The sequence below is a fragment of the Sciurus carolinensis genome, chromosome 4, assembly GCF_902686445.1.
Source record: "Sciurus carolinensis chromosome 4, mSciCar1.2, whole genome shotgun sequence".
NCBI lineage: Eukaryota > Metazoa > Chordata > Mammalia > Rodentia > Sciuridae > Sciurus > Sciurus carolinensis.
Genome location: NC_062216.1, coordinates 115265032 through 115284420, shown reverse-complemented (window position 1 = coordinate 115284420; position 19389 = coordinate 115265032). Strand labels below are relative to the sequence as shown.

The 19389-nt window shown below is 34.1% G+C and overlaps 2 protein-coding genes across 3 annotated transcripts; one reads left to right on the top strand and one right to left on the bottom strand.

Moving 5' to 3' along the window:
• Positions 1-2703: 2703 nt before the first annotated feature.
• On the top strand, positions 2704-3657 carry LOC124983339 (olfactory receptor 6C6-like). Its single transcript, XM_047550542.1, has one exon. It carries the CDS (start codon positions 2713-2715, stop codon positions 3655-3657), a length of 945 nt encoding a protein of 314 aa, XP_047406498.1. The 5' UTR covers positions 2704-2712.
• A 12599-nt stretch (positions 3658-16256) lies between these two features.
• LOC124983338 (olfactory receptor 6C6-like) lies at positions 16257-17793 on the bottom strand. Of its 2 annotated transcripts, XM_047550540.1 has the most exons (2): positions 16891-17781; positions 16257-16292 (listed from the first exon to the last, which is right to left on the bottom strand). In XM_047550540.1, exons 1-2 carry the CDS (start codon positions 17779-17781, stop codon positions 16257-16259), a joined length of 927 nt encoding a protein of 308 aa, XP_047406496.1. The 2 variants fall into 2 exon arrangements, with proteins under 2 accessions (XP_047406496.1, XP_047406497.1); XM_047550541.1 differs by lacking the exon at positions 16257-16292 and having other exon boundaries at positions 16822-17793.
• Positions 17794-19389: the final 1596 nt, after the last annotated feature.

The following is a 19389-nucleotide window of genomic DNA, read 5'->3' as shown; positions in this document are numbered from 1 at the left end:
TAAAAAAAGAAATATTAAATGAAATGATTATGTTGGAAAGATGATTGAGGTTGAATTTAATGACAAGGTTCATCTTTTGTGGGTATACAGTTGAATGAACTTTGACAAACATATGTAACTATGCAACCACCACCAAAATCAAAATGTAAAACATTTGGGTCACCCAAAAATTGTTCTCAAATGATATTTCTCTAGTCAATCCCTGCCTTCAACCTAAGGAATCGCTCATTGATTATATTTATATTTATAAATATAATAATATATTAATATAAATATAAATATAAATAAATATAATATAAATAAATATAATATAAATATTAATATAAATAAATATAATATAAATTAATATAATATAATAATATATTAATATAAATATAATATATTTATATTTGATTTATATTTCTGTCTCAATAGTTCAGTCTCTTCCAGAGTTAATAAATGAAATTATGCAGCATTTTCATATGATTATGAAACCAATTTATGTCTGATTTTTCACTAACTATACAGTTTTGAAGATTTATTCATGTTTTGTACATATGGGTAGTTCATCCAATTGTATGTGTAAATCAGTTTGGAATTTTCCATTGTTACCCCAGACAATGAATTGTTGATGTTCCTGTTAAATATTTCATTGATATTTCCTTATCATTTATCATACTCCTCAGGGGTAGTTTCTCTTCAATTTTGACTTAAACTACAGGGAGGCCTTTTATTGCCAATAATTAGTACTTTTGAAACGCTGATCCCAAGAGAAGAGTTTGTTTTTGTTTTATTTCATTAGATTCCCTGGAGTTGGCAGTAAGTAGAAAATGAAGTGCCTGCAGCATTAATGAGTATACAGTTGGCCTTGTGGTATCTCTTTCTTGGAAGAGTAATTTTATATTTCATTTCCCATTTTTTATTTCATTTTAAAGAGCATGAATCTAATTGAGATTTTGAATAATAGCAGTCTCAATTATAAGAACAAAATTTCAGAAGTTCAGCATGTCTGGAATGGAAGCTAAGTGCTTATTAAAATTTTTGACATCCAAGTTCCAAGTTTCCAAATATATATGAAATGTATATGAGAAAAGGTGGAAAGTCTTTACTTTGCCTCTCTCCACAAAAAAAAAAAAATGGTAATAAATATCCTTATAGGATGATAAAATGTTATTATATAAACAAGTGAAATTGTCACAAAGTGAATGAATTATAGCTCAAAATGAATTACAGCTCAAAAAGGTAAGCCCACTATAATGTTACCTTAATTTCAAAATCAGAAACCAAGGCAAATGAATAAGGAGTAGCTCCCAACTCCATATACTAACAAGTAATATAATCTTTTTTATTCACATATGTTGATTCTGTTTTATTTTCTTTATCTGACCCTTTTAATGAATTATTGGCATGGTGGAAGTGATATAGAAAAAAAATGCTGAGCAATTCTTCCCTTGAATTTGAGATAGCATGCTTCTAGAAAAGGCTGTTAGACCCACATGTTTCATAAATTGTTGGACTAAGTCCTAGGAAAGCTTGAAAATCAGAACAAAGCAAAAATGGGAGTTTAAGTCCCAACCACAACAGAAATATGCAATTCTACAAAGTCTGTGACCACGTAGTAGCTTTGAAGACTGTGGTGTTCAGTGTTTTATTAAAAAATATTAAAACTACTCACTAATATCTATTTTTGAAAATCACATTATACATGAAAAACACTAGTGTGTTTTTCTATATTAGATCATAAAAGAAAAGCAATATTAATACGTGGGAAGGGAAACAATATGAATAAGACAAAGGTAAAGGAATAAAGGTTACACAGGAGTTAAGTAACCCATTTCTTTAAAAAGTCCACAAATAATGCCTGTAATGATGCAGATCGACATGTTTAATCGAACAGTGTTATAGCATAATATGGGATGAAATAGAATTCCTGTATATACAAAAGTGAGGAAGTAATATTCTCTCCTGGATATTTGATAGTTTAGTAAATAATATGGTGGAATAAAAGAAAGTGCCCAAATGGCATAAATTTGTAGAAGAATGCATTTAAAAAGATAATCTAAATAGAAGACAGAATATTATTTATTAAAATATGTAGTTTATCTGATGTATCATTCTTTGTTTTGTTTGTCCTATGTGTCCTATGTGATAAATGAATATTCACTTGATTAAAACAATATTAGAAAATGATAATAGTGATAGAATACTGTTAGTGCAGAGAATATTCCAAGTTATTAAACATAGAATTTTCAACTATTAGAAATCTAAAGTAACTTAGTCACCAAGCAACACAGTAATTATAATATAATCCTGATTTTGAAACATCATTGATAGTCATTCTTAAAAAAAAAATCTTGGAACTATTTGTACAAGTATGATAAATGCAATAGAGAAATGAATTTTAATTAATTTATGTAATTAAATTATGTGTAGTTAGGAGGTTATTTGGAAATAGTAAGTTCATGGTAACAAAAACATATAGTATTCAAATCCTGGAGAAAATATGTTTGGATGTTAAAGAAAACTGACTAGAAGGAATTTTGAATTAACCTATAGCATTTAATTTTGTGTCATCTGATATTTGTGGCTAAAAAACATTTCAAATGAATACATTTGAGAAAATATATCCTTTTCTGTTTTGTTCAAGTGTGTGTTTTGTGTGTATTCTAATGCACATATACTTAAGTTTTTTCTTCTTTTCCTATACAGATTTGATAAGTGTCAAAGAAAGAAATGAAGAACCAATCAATGGAAATAGAGTTCATTCTCTTAGGTTTGACGGATGATCCACAATTGCAAATTGTGATTTTTCTGTTTCTATTTCTCAGCTACTCCTTGAGCCTAATGGGGAACTTAATCATTATCCTTCTCACTCTTCTCGATGCCCGCCTCAAGACTCCCATGTATTTCTTTCTCCGTAATTTCTCCTTTTTGGAAGTCATATTCACCACTGTGTGTATTCCCAGATTCTTGATAACCATTGTGAATGGAGACAAAACCATTTCTTACAATAACTGTGTAGCTCAATTATTTTTTTTCCTTTTACTGGGAGTTACAGAGTTTTACCTCCTGGCTGCCATGTCCTATGACCGCTATGTGGCCATCTGCAAACCTCTGCATTACCCCATCATTATGAACAGCAGAGTGTGCTGCCAACTGGTGCTCAGTTCCTGGGCAACTGGATTCCTAATTATCTTTCCCCCTTTGGTCCTGGGGCTCAAGTTGGATTTCTGTGCTTCCAGAATCATCGATCACTTTATGTGTGAAACGTCTCCTATCCTACAGATCTCTTGCACAGATACACATGTCCTTGAAATGATGTCATTAGTCTTAGCTGTGCTGACACTTGCGATCACATTGGTATTAGTGATTCTCTCTTATGCTTGCATCATTAGGACCATTCTGAAATTCCCTTCTGCACAGCAAAGGACCAAAGCTTTCTCCACCTGTACTTCCCACATGATTGTTGTCTCCATGACATATGGTAGCTGTATCTTTATGTATATAAAACCATCTGCAAAAGAAAGAGTGACTGTATCCAAAGGTGTAGCTTTGCTGTACACATCAGTTGCCCCTTTACTAAATCCCTTCATTTATACTTTAAGGAACCAGCAGGTGAAAGAAGTCTTATGGGATGTATTACAAAAGATTTTGTGTTTTGCACAAGGCAAAATTTAAGAACATGATATGAGTTACAAACTTACCTTAAAAACTGAAAACCAGTTTCATACATTTGTTGTGATCATGTTTTCCACCTCATCAATTACCTCCTGAAGTAGATTCTCTAGAAAAGTCTTCTCACTCTGTTCCACACTTAATTTTATCATTTCTCAAGAAGCATTTTGCTCTACTATGGTAACTTTCTTCAATTTTAAAATCCAAATTGTAACTAACATCTCCTTAAAAAATATGAGATTCCCCAAAATGGGACTTTGAACTTTGCATAAGTGTAACTTGATGGATAAAATTCATTTATTAATTCAACATGTATTTCTTGTGTAGCTATCTTGTTCGAGACACTGGGTGGAATAGACTCCTAAGTTTTAAGAAGTTTTCGTTGCCTGAGGACAAAAAAAAAAAAAAAACAACCAAAAAAAAATTATTGCTGCAAAGTCTGTAATTAGTGTTATAATAAAGGTCTACAAAAATTTGGTTTTGATTAGATGACTTCTGTGAAATTTAAAAGCTGAGGAATGACTTCCAGGAGATAGTAATTACTCCACTGAAACTAAAAACATGTTAAAGAAAGAAACCTGAGGTGAAGTATGTGCAAATAACACAGGGATGTTAGATAACTCTATGCATTGGAGACAGTAAGATAAATGTTAGAGTAGAGTTTGGAAATATTTAACTTGGTTCAGTAAAAGTTTCACCACACACTCTGTGGGACACTGAATGAATCATGCAAACTTTTCTTCCCTTGATTTCTCCATATGTAATGTGGGAGAAGTGAAACCCATTCCTCTCATTCAGGAAATAAATGCTATTGAAGGAGTTTACCAGTAAGTAAATGATCACACTTAAGTTTGTAAAAAATTTTCAAGAATGTGCTACTTGATATGTTGATGTAGGTAGACTCAATAGTAATTAAAGAGGTGGAAAGATTAAAGCATGAAGGGGGCTATTGACCAGAATACTGTTTTGGAATCAGTAATTTCCTAATATTTTATAGGGGTCACCTAGTAGATTTAAATTTTAATTTCTTTTTTGTTTTCAATTGATACCTAAAATTTGTACATACTTATGGTGTTCTGTGTGATATTCAATACATGCACACATAATAATACTCAAATCAGGATATTCAGTATATCCATGACCTCATACATTCATCAGTTCTTATGGCTTCTGTGTAAAAATGTCAGATATAGTCAGTACATACTTTATTTAACAAGCACCTCATATTATTTTGGGGCCATAGGTTTTCTTGACAGTTCCAACTAAAGTCATTGAAATAGTATGTAAGATGAAAATTTCAATGTTCACCTCTTTTATTTTAGGAAGTTTACCCTTGGAATTGAAATAATCATGGGAAGTCTTAGAATCAGAAGGACAACTGAGGGACCATTGTTTTAGCCTGTTTATAAATTTTGATGCTTACTATATACAAGTGACAGTGGGTCTAGAATACAGATAATCAAGTGAGAAACAATTATACCTATTTGATTATTTTCATAAATAAAAGTTGAATTGTCTTTATTTTTTTTCCTAAAAAGACATAGTTTGTGAAAAAAATCACATGGTATAATTGGATATTATTCACCATTTCTACTCCCTAAATATATACATTAAATGATTTTAAGAAAGTGGTTTTTAATCATCTAATAAATCTTTTCAGGAATACAGAAATTACCTAAATGAGTAATTATCCATTGATCCAGATTCCTTGATCAAATAAGGACTCAAGTGAACCAAGATGAAAAAAGATGAAGATATTTTTGGATATTTTACTATGGTTTTAGTTATGTTTTGTTACCTTTCTGACTTGATAAATATTAGTGTATAGCTTGGGTTCTATATTTATTTCCTTCTATTTTTCAGACCTTTAACTCATCCACTTAACCCACAGGAAAATGTTGTAACCTTATGTTTGCCACTCAATTGACACACTCTGTTTTTTTTTTTTTTTTTTAGAGCTCTCCCCACCCCTCTGAAGTCAAGGTTTCCAGGGTCCTTGTTTATTATAAGACCTATGGAAGCAAGACTTTAGAAATATTAGCCCAATTTTACACACACACACACACACACACACACACACACGCCCACCCCTACACACACATTTAAATATTTTCACTTGCAAGTGAAATTCTCATAAAGCAAAAAATCAACTTTTAACTGATCTTTAGGAGTCATGCTACAGGTCTTTAATCATAACTAATTACAAAGGCCTAGTTTATTCTTTTGGAATATTTTATTAACTTATGTATATAATATAGTCACAGAACTTCCTGTCCTACTACCCCTAGATATTAGAAGCTTCTTTCCATGGGACAGAATACTCACATTGTTTAGTAAGAATGACAAGTAAATGAGTGTACTAATGTGGTCATATATCAGGCTCTGGGACTTAACCCACTCCCATTCCCTGCAACTGCATCAAGGAATATTCCCAACTAAATTGCTTAGGAGAATTATGTTGTCGTGTCCTTGGTGAACTTACTTCCTAATGTATGTGTTCAATTGGCTCTCCCAGGAGTGCATTCCAAGTGTGAAATCAGAGGTGCATGTGATCTCAGATCAGTCATTCCTTGTGCCTCAGTCACTTTATTCTAAAGCATACAGCAATTCTGATGACCATTTTGTTTTTGAATGATGACCACTTTTCACGTAATCCAGAGAAGTGATTTGCCTCCAAGTTCTAATTTTATATCAATTTCATCTCCACTTTCCTAAAAGCCTAGTTTGTATCTTCATAATATAAAATTATAGCATCATTTGGTTTTCAGTATGAAAATCTTTCAGGTATTTATGTTTCCTCTGAGGTAACTCACACCCACAATATCAGGTAACTCTCTTCAGCACCAGTAAGTGGTAAGTTGTGTTATCCATTAATGCTTCTTTATTTTTGTCATCGTGTTCATCTGGTTGTCAGTATCACATTTCAAAGACATAAGAATGCATGAGCAAAACCAATTGGAGTTTTTATTGACATATGAATGTTATCATCACCTCTCCTTATCCATTCTTTAATTTTTTGCATTTTGGACAATAGCAGAAAAATTTTCCTCTTATTTACCATAGTACTTTATTAAGTTTTATTTTATGTTCAATTTAGTTTTAGGCTAAATTTTTAACAAATTATGAAACAATATTTATGATAATAGTAGGCATATAAATGTGATGGCATTAGATAATTTAATATTATAATTTTCTCTCAATTATTGAATCAAATATACACCTTGAAAATTAAGGAACCATGAAAATCAGTACTTATCTTCCCAAAACTGATGAGCATAATTTTAATTTTATATCTAATTATTGGTTTTGAGAAGGAATGGTCATTTTATAATCTCAAATTTGCTGGAAAGGAAAGACTTAACTAGATCGTAGCTTGACTTCTTGGAATGCCACAGGTAGATTAGTTTTAGATCTGACCTCCTTGGAAATGTTCAGATGAAACCGACTATTTGAAAGACAACTAAGAATGGAGGAGCTTTATAGATTGTAACATTATCTGAGTTTTAAAATGCTTTCCACAAGGAACAGAAATCTAGTTTGTATAGACTAGACTTTTTAATCATGAAACTATTAACTTACACAACATGATAAATTTTGCTCTCTCACTGTCTTTCAAAAAAATTATGTCAAAAAATGGCAATTCACATGTAAAAATATCAACCATGACCAATAGCCTATACCACATATAAACCTCAACTCAAATAAATCATAGCTATAAAAACAAGATGTTAACTTTCAGTTAAAACATAATACATGTGATCTTGGATTGGTAAAAACAAGATCCATAAAGAAAAATAATTTACAAATTGATATAACTAATATTATATGCTCTTCAAAGCGCATTGCTTTGTGAATAAAAACAAAAGCACAAGATGGGAAATACATATGAGAATTGCATATCTGACAAAGGATTTGTATTTATAATGCATAAAAAAAATCCCAAAATGTAATAACAGTGATAAAAAATTAAAATGGGGAGGATCCAAGATGGTGGACTAGAGGGTGACTGCATCTCCTGTCCCTCCAGAACCCAGGATTCAAGAAGGGGAGGCACTGAGAGACTCGGACTAAAATAGAGCCACAGGGTGAGTCTCTTCCACCGGGTGAAGCTCGACCCGGGCAGCAGGCCCGGACAGGGGCAGCTTCTCGGAGCAGGGCAGGGCAACTAGAGTCTTCCCCAAGCAGCCCTGCTCCCACAGGCAGCAAGCTTGTTCCACAGCCAGCTTCTTGGAGCAGGCCACCCAGTGAGAGCCTTTCCACACAGAGCCAGCTCCAAGCCCCAGACCCAGTAGTGGGCTAGGGGCAACTTTCTTCGGAAGCACTGCATTATCAAGTTCCTCCAAGACTTCAGGCTACTGAAGGCTGGAAGGTGATATCCTGGAAATCTACAGGGACTATAAGCCACAATATCTCAGAGTCTCACTGATATCTGACCAATATGAGAAAACAAGGGAAGAAAATGTCCCAAACAAACCTAGATCCTATATCAATAAAACCCAATGACAGCACAGCAGAAGAAATGTCAGAAAGGGAGTTCAGAATGTACATAATTAAAACAATCAGAGAAGCAAACGAGGAGATGAAAGAGCAAATGCAAGCATTGAAGGAAGAGATGAAAGAGCAAATGCAGGCATTAAATGGTCACACCAATCAACAGGTAAAAGAGAAAATATGGGAAGCAAAAGATTATTTCAATAAAGAGTTAGAGATGTTGAAAAAAAAAAACAAACAGAAATCCTTGAAATGAAGGAAACAATAAACCAAGTTAAAAACTCCATAGAAAGCAAAACCAATAGGATAGAACACCTGGAAGACAAAACATCAGAGATTGAAGAGAAAACATTTAATCTTGAAAACAAAGTTGACCAAACAGAAAAGATGGTAAGAAATCATGAACAGAATCTACAAGAATTATGGGATGTCATGAAAAGGCCAAATTTAAGAATTACTGGGATTGAGGAAGGCACAGAGAAACAAACCAAAGGAATAAACAATCTATTCAATGAAATAATATCAGAAAATTTCCCAAATCTGAAGAAAGAAATGGAAAACCAAGTACAAGAGGTTTGTACGACTCCAAATATACAAAATTACAACAGATCCACACCAAGGCACATTATTATGAAAATACCTAACATACAAAATAAAGACAGAATTTTAAAGGCCACGAGAGAAAAGAATCAAATTACACACAGGGGAAAACCAATAAGAATATCAGCAGATTTTCCAATCCAGACCCTAAAAGCTAGAAGGGCCTGGAACAACATTTACCAAGCCCTGAAAGAAAATGGATGCCAACCAAGAATCTTATATCCAGCAAAACTTACTTTCAGATTTGCCGATGAAATGAAATCCTTCCATGATAAACAAAAACTAAGAGAAATTGCAAAAAGAAAGCCAGCATTACAGAACATTTTCAGCAAAATATTCCATGAGGAAGAGATGAAAAACAACGATGCAAATCAGCAATGGGAGGAACTAGCCTAAAGGCATAGCCAAATAAAGGAGAAACCAAATCATGTCAAAAAACAAAAATGAGTCAAATGACTGGGAATACAAATCATATCACAATAATAACCCTGAATGTTAACGGCCTGAACTCATCAATCAAAAGACATAGACTGGCGAATTGGATTAAAAAGAAAAATCTAACAATATACTGCCTGCAAGAGACTCACCTCATAGAAAGAGATACCCACAGACTAAATGTGAAAGGATGGGAAAAAACATACCATGCACAAGGACACAGCAAGAAAGCTGGAGTATCCATCCTCATTTCAGATAATGTGGACTTCAAGCCAAAACTAGTCAGAAGGGATAAAGAAGGACATTACATACTGCTTAAGGGAAGCATAAATCAGAAAGGCATAACAATCTTAAATATCTATGCCCCAAACATTGACTCATCCATGTACATCAAGCAAATCCTTCTCATTCCAGGAATCAAATAGACCACAATACAATAATACTAGGCAATTTTAACACACCTCTCTCACCACTGGATAGATCGTCCAAACAAAAATTGAATAAAGAAACCATAGATCTCAATAACACAATCAACAATTTAGACTTAACAGACATATATAGAATATACCATCCAACAAAGAACGAATACACTTTCTTCTCAGTAGCACATGGATCCCTCTCTAAAATAGACCATATTTTATGCCACAAAGCTACTGTGAGCAAACACAAGATGATAGAGATACTACCTTGTATTCTATCAGATCATAATGGATTGAAATTAGAAATAAATGACAGAATAAAAAACAGAAACTTCTCCAATACCTAGAGATTCAATAAAACACTATTATATGATGAATGGATAACAGAAGACATCAGGAAGGAAATAAAAAAATTCTTAGACGTAAATGAGAACAAAGACACATCATATCAAAATCTCTGGGACACTATGAAAGCAGTATTTAGAGGAAGATTTATTTCATGGGACACATTCAACAAAAGAAATAAAAATCAACAAATAAATGACTTAACACTACAGCTCAAAGCCCTAGAAAAAGAAGAGCAGACCAACACCAAAAGTAGTAGAAGACATGAAATAGTTAAAATCAGAGCTGAAATCCACGAAATTGAAACAAAAGAAACAATCGGAAAAGTTAACAAAATAAATAGTTGGTTCTTTGAAAAAATAAACAAAATTGATAAACACTTAGCCACACTAACAAAGAGAAAGAGGGAGAAAACTCAAATTACTAAAATTTGGAATGAACAAGGAAATATCACAACAGACACGAGTGAAGTACAAAACAATTAGAAGCTATTTTGAAAATCTATATTCCAACAAAACCGAAAACCTTGAAGACATCAACAAGTTTCTAGAGACATATGAATTACCTACACTGAATGAGGAGGACATACACAACTTAAATAAATCAATTTCAAGCTATGAAATAGAAGAGGTCATCAAAAGCCTACCAACAAAGAAAACTCCAGGACCACATGGGTTCTCAACTGAGTTCTACAAAACCTTTAAAGAAGAGCTCATTCCAATACTCCTCAAAGTATTCCATAAAACAGAAGAAGAGGGAAACCTCTGAAACTCATTCTATGAAGCCAATATCACCCTGATACCTAAACCAGACAGACACACATCAAGGAAAGAAAATTTCAGACCAATATCCTTGATGAACATCGACGCAAAAATTCTCAACAAAATTTTAGCAAATCGCATACAAAAATATATTAAAAATATAGTGCACCACGATTGAGTGGGTTTTATCCCAGGGATGCAAGGTTGGTTCAACATCCGGAAACCAACAAATGTCATTCACCATATCAACAGACTTAAAGTTAAGAATCACATGATTATTTCAATAGATGCAGAAAAAGCATTTGATAAAATACAACACCCCTTCATGCTCAAAACACTAGAAAAAATAGGGATAGTGGGAACGTTCCTTAACATTGTAAAGGCCATCTATGCTAAGCCCATGGCCAATATCATTCTAAAAGGTGAAAAACTGAAAGCATTCCCCCTAAAAACTGGAACAAGGCAGGGATGCCCTCTTTCACCACTTCTATTCAACATCATCCTTGAAACTCTAGCCAGAGCAATTAAACAAAACAAAGACATTAAAGAGATACGAATTGGAAAAGAAGAACTCAAACTATCCCTGTTCGCTGATGACATGACTATGTATTTAGAGGAACCCGGACATTCCACCAGGAAACTTTTAGAACTCATAAGTGAATTCAGTAAAGTAGCAGGTTACAAGATAAATGCTCATAAATCCAATGCATTTTTATACATAAGTGATGAATCCTCAGAAAGAGAAGTTAGGAGAACTACCCCATTCACAATATCCTCAAAAAAAATAAAATACTTGGGAATCAATCTCACAAAAGAGGTGAAAGACCTCTACAATGAGAACTACAGAACACTAAAGAAAGAAATTAAAGAAAACCTTAGAAGATGGAAAGATCTCCCATGTTCTTGGATAGGCAGAATTCATATTGTCAAAATGGTCATACTACCAAAAGTGCTATACAGATTCAATGCAATTCTGATTAAAATCCCAATGATGTACCTTACAGAAATAGAGCAAGCAATTATGAAGTTCATCTGGAAGAAAAAGAAACCCAGAATAGCTAAAGCAATCCTTAGCAGAAAGTAGGGGGTATCGCAATACCAGATCTTCAACTCTACTACAAAGCAATAGTAACAAAAACGGCATGGTATTGGTACCAAAATAGACAGGTAGATCAATGGTACAGAATAGAGGACACGGACACAAACCCAAATAAATACAATTTTCTCATACTAGACAAAGGTTACAAAAATATGCAATGGAGAAAAGATAGCCTCTTCAACAAATGGTGCTGGGAAAACTGGAAATACATATGCAACAGAATGAAACTAAACCCCTATCTCTCACGCTACACAAAACTCAACTCAAAATGGATCAAGGACCTCGGAATCAGACCAGAGACCCTGCACCTTACAGAACAAAAAGTAAATCCAAATCTTCAACATGTTGGCTTAGGATCAGACTTCCTTAACAGGACTCCCATAGAACAAGAAATAAAAGCAAGAATCAACAACTGGGATAGATTCAAACTAAAAAGCTTTCTCTCAGCAAAGGAAACTATCAGTAATGTGAAGAGAGAGCTTACAGAGTGGGAGAAATTCTTTGCCACTCATACTTCAGATAGATCACTAATCTCCAGAATCTATAAAGAACTCAAAAAACTCTACACCAAGAATACAAGTAATCCCATCAACAAATGGGCTAAGGAAATGAACAGACACTTCACAGAAGATGTACAATCAATCAACAGATATATGAAAAAATGTTCAACATCTCTAGTAATAAGAGAAATGCAAATCAAACTACCATAAGATTCCATCTCACCCCAATTAGTTTGGCGATTATCAAGAACACAAGCAACAATAGGTGTTGGTGAGAATGTGGGGAAAAAGGTACACTCATACATTGCTGGTGGGGTTGCAAATTAGTGCAACCATTCTGGAAAGCAGTATGGAGATTCCTTAGAAAGCTTGAAATGGACCCACTGTTTGACCCAGCTATCCCACTCCTTGGCCTATACCCAAAGAATACCTATAGAAGGCTTAAAATCAGCATACTATAGTGATACAGCCACATCAATGTGCATTGCTGCTCAATTCACGACAGCCAGATTATGGAACCAACCTAGATGTCCTTCAATTAATGAATGGATAAAGAAACTGTGGCATATATATATACAATGGAATATTACTCCACCATAAAGAATAATAAAATTATGGCATTTGCAGGCAAATAGATGAAATTGGAGAATATCATGCTAAGTGAGATAAGCCAATCTCAAAAAACCGAAGAATGAATGATCTCGCTGATAAGCGGATGATGACATATAATGGGGGGTGGGAGGGGTTAGCCAGCTTCCAGCTAGAAAAGATACATTTTCTTGTACTGGTATTTTATCCATTACCTTGGCTTCAGGGAGGTGATAGAACCACATCATTTCTCTAATCCACTTCCTTTGTTTATCTGTTTATAAGGTTAATACTTCCACCTCTTCGATGACAATCTTTAGGATCTGATAAGCTATGACTTGTATTTTGGATTCCTATAGCCATTTATGAGGAACCTGAAATTCTCATTTAATACTCAACTTTGTAAAATTTCTATTTATTACTTAAAGTGTGATTACCATTATTATCACTGAATGATTCTGGGAATTTTCTCAGACTACTAAATTTTGGGTACCAGCCTCCTATACCTAGAGTTCTATTGTCAATTTCTTTGGATTCATCTTTGGGTGTGTTTATTCCCAGAAAGCAAGATTATTGTGAAGGTCATTTAAAAATAACACTCAGTTAGTCCATTTCTTTCATTTATAAATGTAGACTACTTAAATCAGTGTCACTACAGAGAATATTACGGATGTCTACCTAGAGTTTGTGGAGCCATAGAGCACAGACAAGAATCATTTGCCAGAGTGCCAAGTTCACTTGGTCTTAATGTCATGGGAAGGCCAGGAATATCACAGCAGGAAGTGGGTCCCTTGTTTCCTGTGTCCTGTTCAGGCAAGATTAGTGACACCCTGACCTTTCTCTCTCACATGCCTGCACACGTCAAAGGTTTATTGAAAGCAAAAGTGTGTTCAGTGTAGACATGGAATGGTCTGTCTCCAGACACAGAACAGCACCTGAGTTCCCTGGGAGTCCTGTCCATCCACATACCCCTTTAGTTCCTGTGTTGTCAGGCCTGCAGACCTAATTGAGAACAACCATGCTGTTATGTTGATAGGTCCCTTTTTAAGTTCTCAATTTGCATGTGGATATTTACTGACTGATTTATGTTTTAAGGTCTGAATTCCATGTGGCAAGAAGGCAGTCCTTATTCTTCCCTTGTGGTTTGTGAATCCCCCTTGTGATGGGGTTGAGCTATTCTGTTTTCTAGACAGAGCTGACTGCACATCCTCTCTGCCTGAGAAATTTGATTTTATCTCCCTCTGTGACTGTTTCCCTCTGGCCTCTGATTATTCCTACTTATCCCTATGTATTCTAACCATCACTAACAATTCCCTACTGAACTAAAGAGGATCTTTAACTTTTTAGTAGTTGAAACATAAATTCTTTATGGTTAGTGGACTTTGGCTTCTGTAGGCAGGCAGTAAGCAGAAGAAAATTTGTTTAAAAAAAGCCTTCCTGACCCTCTAAAAACATAAAATTCTATATCATGTACATTACAATCCAAATATATTTCTTGTACTATGATGTTTTATTTTATAGTTCTCACTCTACTATCAATCAAACTATCAACTTTCAATTACCAGGAGCATGTCTATTTTGTCTAGTATGATACAAGTTCTTAGGTAACTGTTTGGTGATGTGATGAATGAAAGAACAAGTACAATTTTCTTCCCAGAGTTTGTGATTTGATGGTTGAGAAAAATTTGTCCTAGAAGAGCTTGGAGTAGAGATATTGTTCTGCATGGGACACACAGATCTTAAAACCTAGACCTGTTTTAGGTGAAAATTAAATTGGTTAAACAGCAATATATTTTCTTATGATTGTTGCTCTTTTTCCTGATTCTTCCCAACATCAGAAATCATCTACTATGCCCTCTAAATTCTTGATTACCAAAGAGGACATCAAAGGCATCTGAAGTAACATGAGTAGATTTCATGGATATAAGCATTCATAATGGCCAAGAACTTCAAAAAGTACTATATAATGAAGCTCAGTTGAACAAAAGATGAAAAATGAATCTCATCACTCCCAACCTGTCTACAACACTGACATCACTCTGAGTGATTTGCACTCTCTGATACCTTGACTGTGGTTTTCACAGAATCTGCATGGAATCATATGTTGCTTAGGTAACATCACACAGGACTTCCTAGTTGTTCTTTATGAACAGAGGACCAACTGGGAGGCCATTTCCCAAGGTTTCCTTCTCAGTATTGTAAATTAAAAACATGGAGGACTTTGTATCAAACATGGATCTGGGAAGAGAAGCAAAGATCATTGTTCTCTAGAGGTGTTCGTAATCAGACTGCTGAGTTAACACGACATTCAGAGTATCTTCTCAAGAAGTGCTTGAGAATTACCTACTTTATTGCTAAGCCTTTTGGTAAGCACTCTCTCAGAAATTACTGGAATTCCTTGCCATTTCCCAGTCACAATTCCTACACTTTCTCTGCATGGTTCAACCTGAAATGTTCAGCATTACTTTCCTCAACATTCTGTCCTCCACACTCAAAGTTTGGCCTTTGGCTCCCTCAGGTCTTCGAAAGCAAGTTGAGTATTGGAGTCTGTTGAATTAAGAAAACAAGTAATCAAGTTTATTTTCAGTTGAAATGGGCCCATAAAGAGAGCAACAAAACATGGAATGTGTTCCTGCACACTCATCCTTCTTTTCCTTGAGGGACAATTCCTTAACCTTCACTGCCTGGAGGATGGGAATCAAGGAGTGGAATCACCAAGACGTATGGAGAAAATTCATTCATATTAATTCCCCTTTGAGATATTTTCTTTCAAAAAGGACATATGGAAAATAGAAGCTTTTAGAAATTGGCATTTCAATTTACTCACTTTTCATCCTAGTGAGAGAAAATATTCACTTTTGCAGAGAGATTCCTCAGAGAATAAAACACCAAAATATTGGATTAAAGGAGGAAAACTGGCTATTTCAAAAGGACAAGAGACATGCTGCTAAATCACATCAGCATCGGGAAGAAGCATATGCATGCAGTAACCTGAGTGAACTTTGTTGTGTTCAACTAAAGAAGTCAGATATGAAATTCAAACTGTGTAGTTTCTTTTATATGAAATTTCGGAATTGGCATGACTAATCTATAGAGACTAAAGATCATCAGTGTAAACTTTATTTCAATGGCAGATGGAAGTGTTTTTATACACATGCTTTAAATACATAAATATTTCCCCAAACCAAGATATAAATGAATTGTAGTTTGAATTTCCTGTATGTATTAGTATCAGTGATAGTATTCAGAGACTATGAGGTTATAACCAAAGCCTGGAGTTGAATTATTTTTACACCAAATGACAACTACTTATGTTTACATATAACTTATTCTTAATTGTTAGGATTCCACAGATGAAACTTTTTCAGTAGAATATCCATTTCTTTCTGATGTTATAGCTCTTATCACAACACCTTAAATTTTTGTTCTCCTTATTTCCCTTTGAAAGTTCATTGTAAGTGCTGATTCTCCTGGAAGTTTACTTTGAATTTTAAAATTTGTTTTTTCTACTTTGTTTCTGCAAACATCAATTACATTGCATAGTAAATGATCATGTTGTATATCTCTAACAATTTTAGCAACATATAATACTTAAGAGCAAATGAAATGCTTAGCATTTAGTGCATGTATCAAAATATCTAACTAATATAACTAGCCAGTTTCACTTGCAAAAAGTATTCAGTATATAAAACTATCCTTTAGGTGAATAGACATTTCTAGGTGAAGATAGAATTCAATATTCTGGGTTGAAGTAGGCAGTTTATTATAAGAGACTAAGAAGATCTACTGAGAAACAAGAGCATAGAGACATACAGATAGACTTAGCAAATCTAGTCAGATATAAATAGTCAATGGAAAAACTGGCATAGATCCAAACTAATGTAATAGATAATCCTCTTGAATTTTTGGATTCATGTTTCAGCAGAATCTTATTTATGTCTAAACTCTGTCTTGTTGGTTTTAAAAGAACAAAACCTTTGGAGCATATATTTGAGAGCTTCTTTCACCTGCTGGTTCCTCAGGGTGTAAATGAAAGGATTGAGTAAAGGCGCAACAGAGGTATTGAGCACAGATACACCTTTAGTTAAAGTCACCCTTTCTTTTGCTGATGGTTTCATGTACATAAAGATACAACTGCCATAAGTGATAGAGACAACTACCATGTGTGAGGAACAGGTGGAAAAGGCCTTCCTTCGTTGTTGAGCAGAAGGGAATTTGAGAATGGTTTTGATGATGTAGGTATAGGAGAGGCCCACCAATAAGAATGTGAGGACAAGTGTCATCACAGCTAAGACAAAAGCCATCAATTCTATGAAACGTGTATCTGTGCAAGAGATCTGCAAGACAGGGGAAGCATCACACAGGAAGTGATCAATCACCTTGGAAGCACAGAAATCCAGCTTGAGTAGCAAGAGCAAAGGCGGAAAGATGATTAAGAACCCAGCTGCCCAGGAGCTGAGCACCAGCTGGCAACACACTCTGCTGTTCATAATGACTGGGTAATGAAGGGGTTTGCAGATGGCCATATAGCGGTCATAGGACATGGCAGCCAGGAGGTAAAACTCTGTAACCCCTAAGAGGAAATAAAAGAATAATTGAGTTGCACAAGCATTGTAGGAAATTGTTTTGTCTCCAGTGAGAATGCTTATCAAGAACCGCGGAATGCAGACTGTTGTGAACAAAACTTCCAAGAAAGAAAAATTTCTGAGGAAGAAATACATTGGAGTCTTGAGGCGGGGATCCAGCAGGGTGAGGATGATGATGATGAAGTTCCCCATCAGGCTCAAGATATAATTGAAAAATAGAAACAGGAAAATCACAATTTGTAGCAGAGGGTCATCTGTCAGTCCAAGCAAAATGAACTCTGTTTCCACTGATTGATTCTTCATTTCTCTTTTGTTCTATAAAACTTACAGAAAATAAAATCTAACATCACAAGAAGTTATTTCTTCCTTTCCAGCTATATAAAGTTCCATTTTCAGAAACTTACCAGTTTACAAATATTTCTACAAATCAACTTAGAATTTATCACAATAAACATATCCTCAATTTATTCATCATGTTAATAGAAGACTTGTCCAAAGCTGAGTAGGTCCTACTGACCAGTTTATAGGACACTTAACAGTTATTTGAAATTTAGTTCCTCAATTTGAATAATGTAATCTATGACCAATCTTTCAAATGCTTTATCACAATAGGCTATTCAAATATTTGTAATTTTTTATATTCTGAATTTATCTAATATTTCAAGCAAATTTTCATTCAAGTGACACAATGGATATAGGAAATAGTTTTCTTCCCAGTAGCCATAAAATCTAACAATATAGGGACATATATAATAGAATAGCAAATTTCTAAGAAGAAAAAAGTCCAAAGGAAAGATTATGTGAGGGTCTATTAAGTATCTACCATGGTAAGTTTGGGTATGCTCAGATCAAACGCTGCTTAGTATGTAATTGATAATGAAAAAGAAGATAAAGAAAACAACTTTCAAAAGTGGGTCATCATTTGAAGTTGCTATGATAAATACTGTCATGTGGTTTCCTATTACCATCCTCTGTCTTTTATCAGGTCTGAATTGTAGGGGTTAGGAAGGAAGCTCTATCTAATAACAGTGATTACTAGTGCTTAAGCTATAGTTAGCAAAATTATGTCAGGTAGACAGTGGTCACTCATGATTTACAGGTAGTTTTCAGGTAAGATAAGCAGTTTTTAATTCCAGAATACTGTGACAGAAAATTAAAACTTTAGTTCTTATATTCTAAGAAGATCATAATTCTATAAATGTAGTGTAAATTACTTATATGAATATTTAGAAGACCCATAAAACTTAGAGGATGAACCTTTTTGCATAGTACATAAGAGAAGAAATGTCACATCATTTCTCCATTAAGAAGTTGTTAAGTAGAACCACATATACAACAATCTAGTTCGGCATTTAAAATATACATTCAGAGAAACAAATCTAGTCCAGGTAAATAAACAGAATATGTTTCCCTTTACTGATTTATTCAGTGTATGTAAGTGTCACATGCCTGATTATTGAGTGACTTTTGTGGCTAATGATACTGATGCTCCACAAGTATTTCCAAACAAACAGGGAACAATGGATTTGCTTTTGTTGTCATAATATCAAACTCCTTGTCTCTAATGACACTTATCCCAGATACCACTCCCTTCCCAATACATTTTCATTATAAATAATTTGGTAATGTTGTTATAGATAGCAAAACATAGTATTTTTCTTCTAGTTACAGTTTCGAAAGAGATAAAATCTAGTGATGTGAAATGTAGAGTAAAGATTTGCAGAAGCAGATAAATATAAAAATGGGTTTGGGATGTGTTATGAGAGGGAAATGCATGTGAAGAGAAATAAAGACTTATAAAAACCTAAGGAAAAAAGTGACATGTTTTTTACAAGTTAGGGGAATTATCTTAAGGAAAAATTGAAAGATTAAAATGAAGAAAGATAATTTTATCAGTATATATATATGTAA

Excerpts from the sequence above, each read along its gene's own strand:
- LOC124983339 (XM_047550542.1), top strand. The coding sequence starts at position 2,713 with ATGAAGAACCAATCAATGGAAATAGAGTTCATTCTCTTAGGTTTGACG.
- LOC124983338 (XM_047550541.1), bottom strand. The coding sequence starts at position 17,781 with ATGAAGAATCAATCAGTGGAAACAGAGTTCATTTTGCTTGGACTGACA.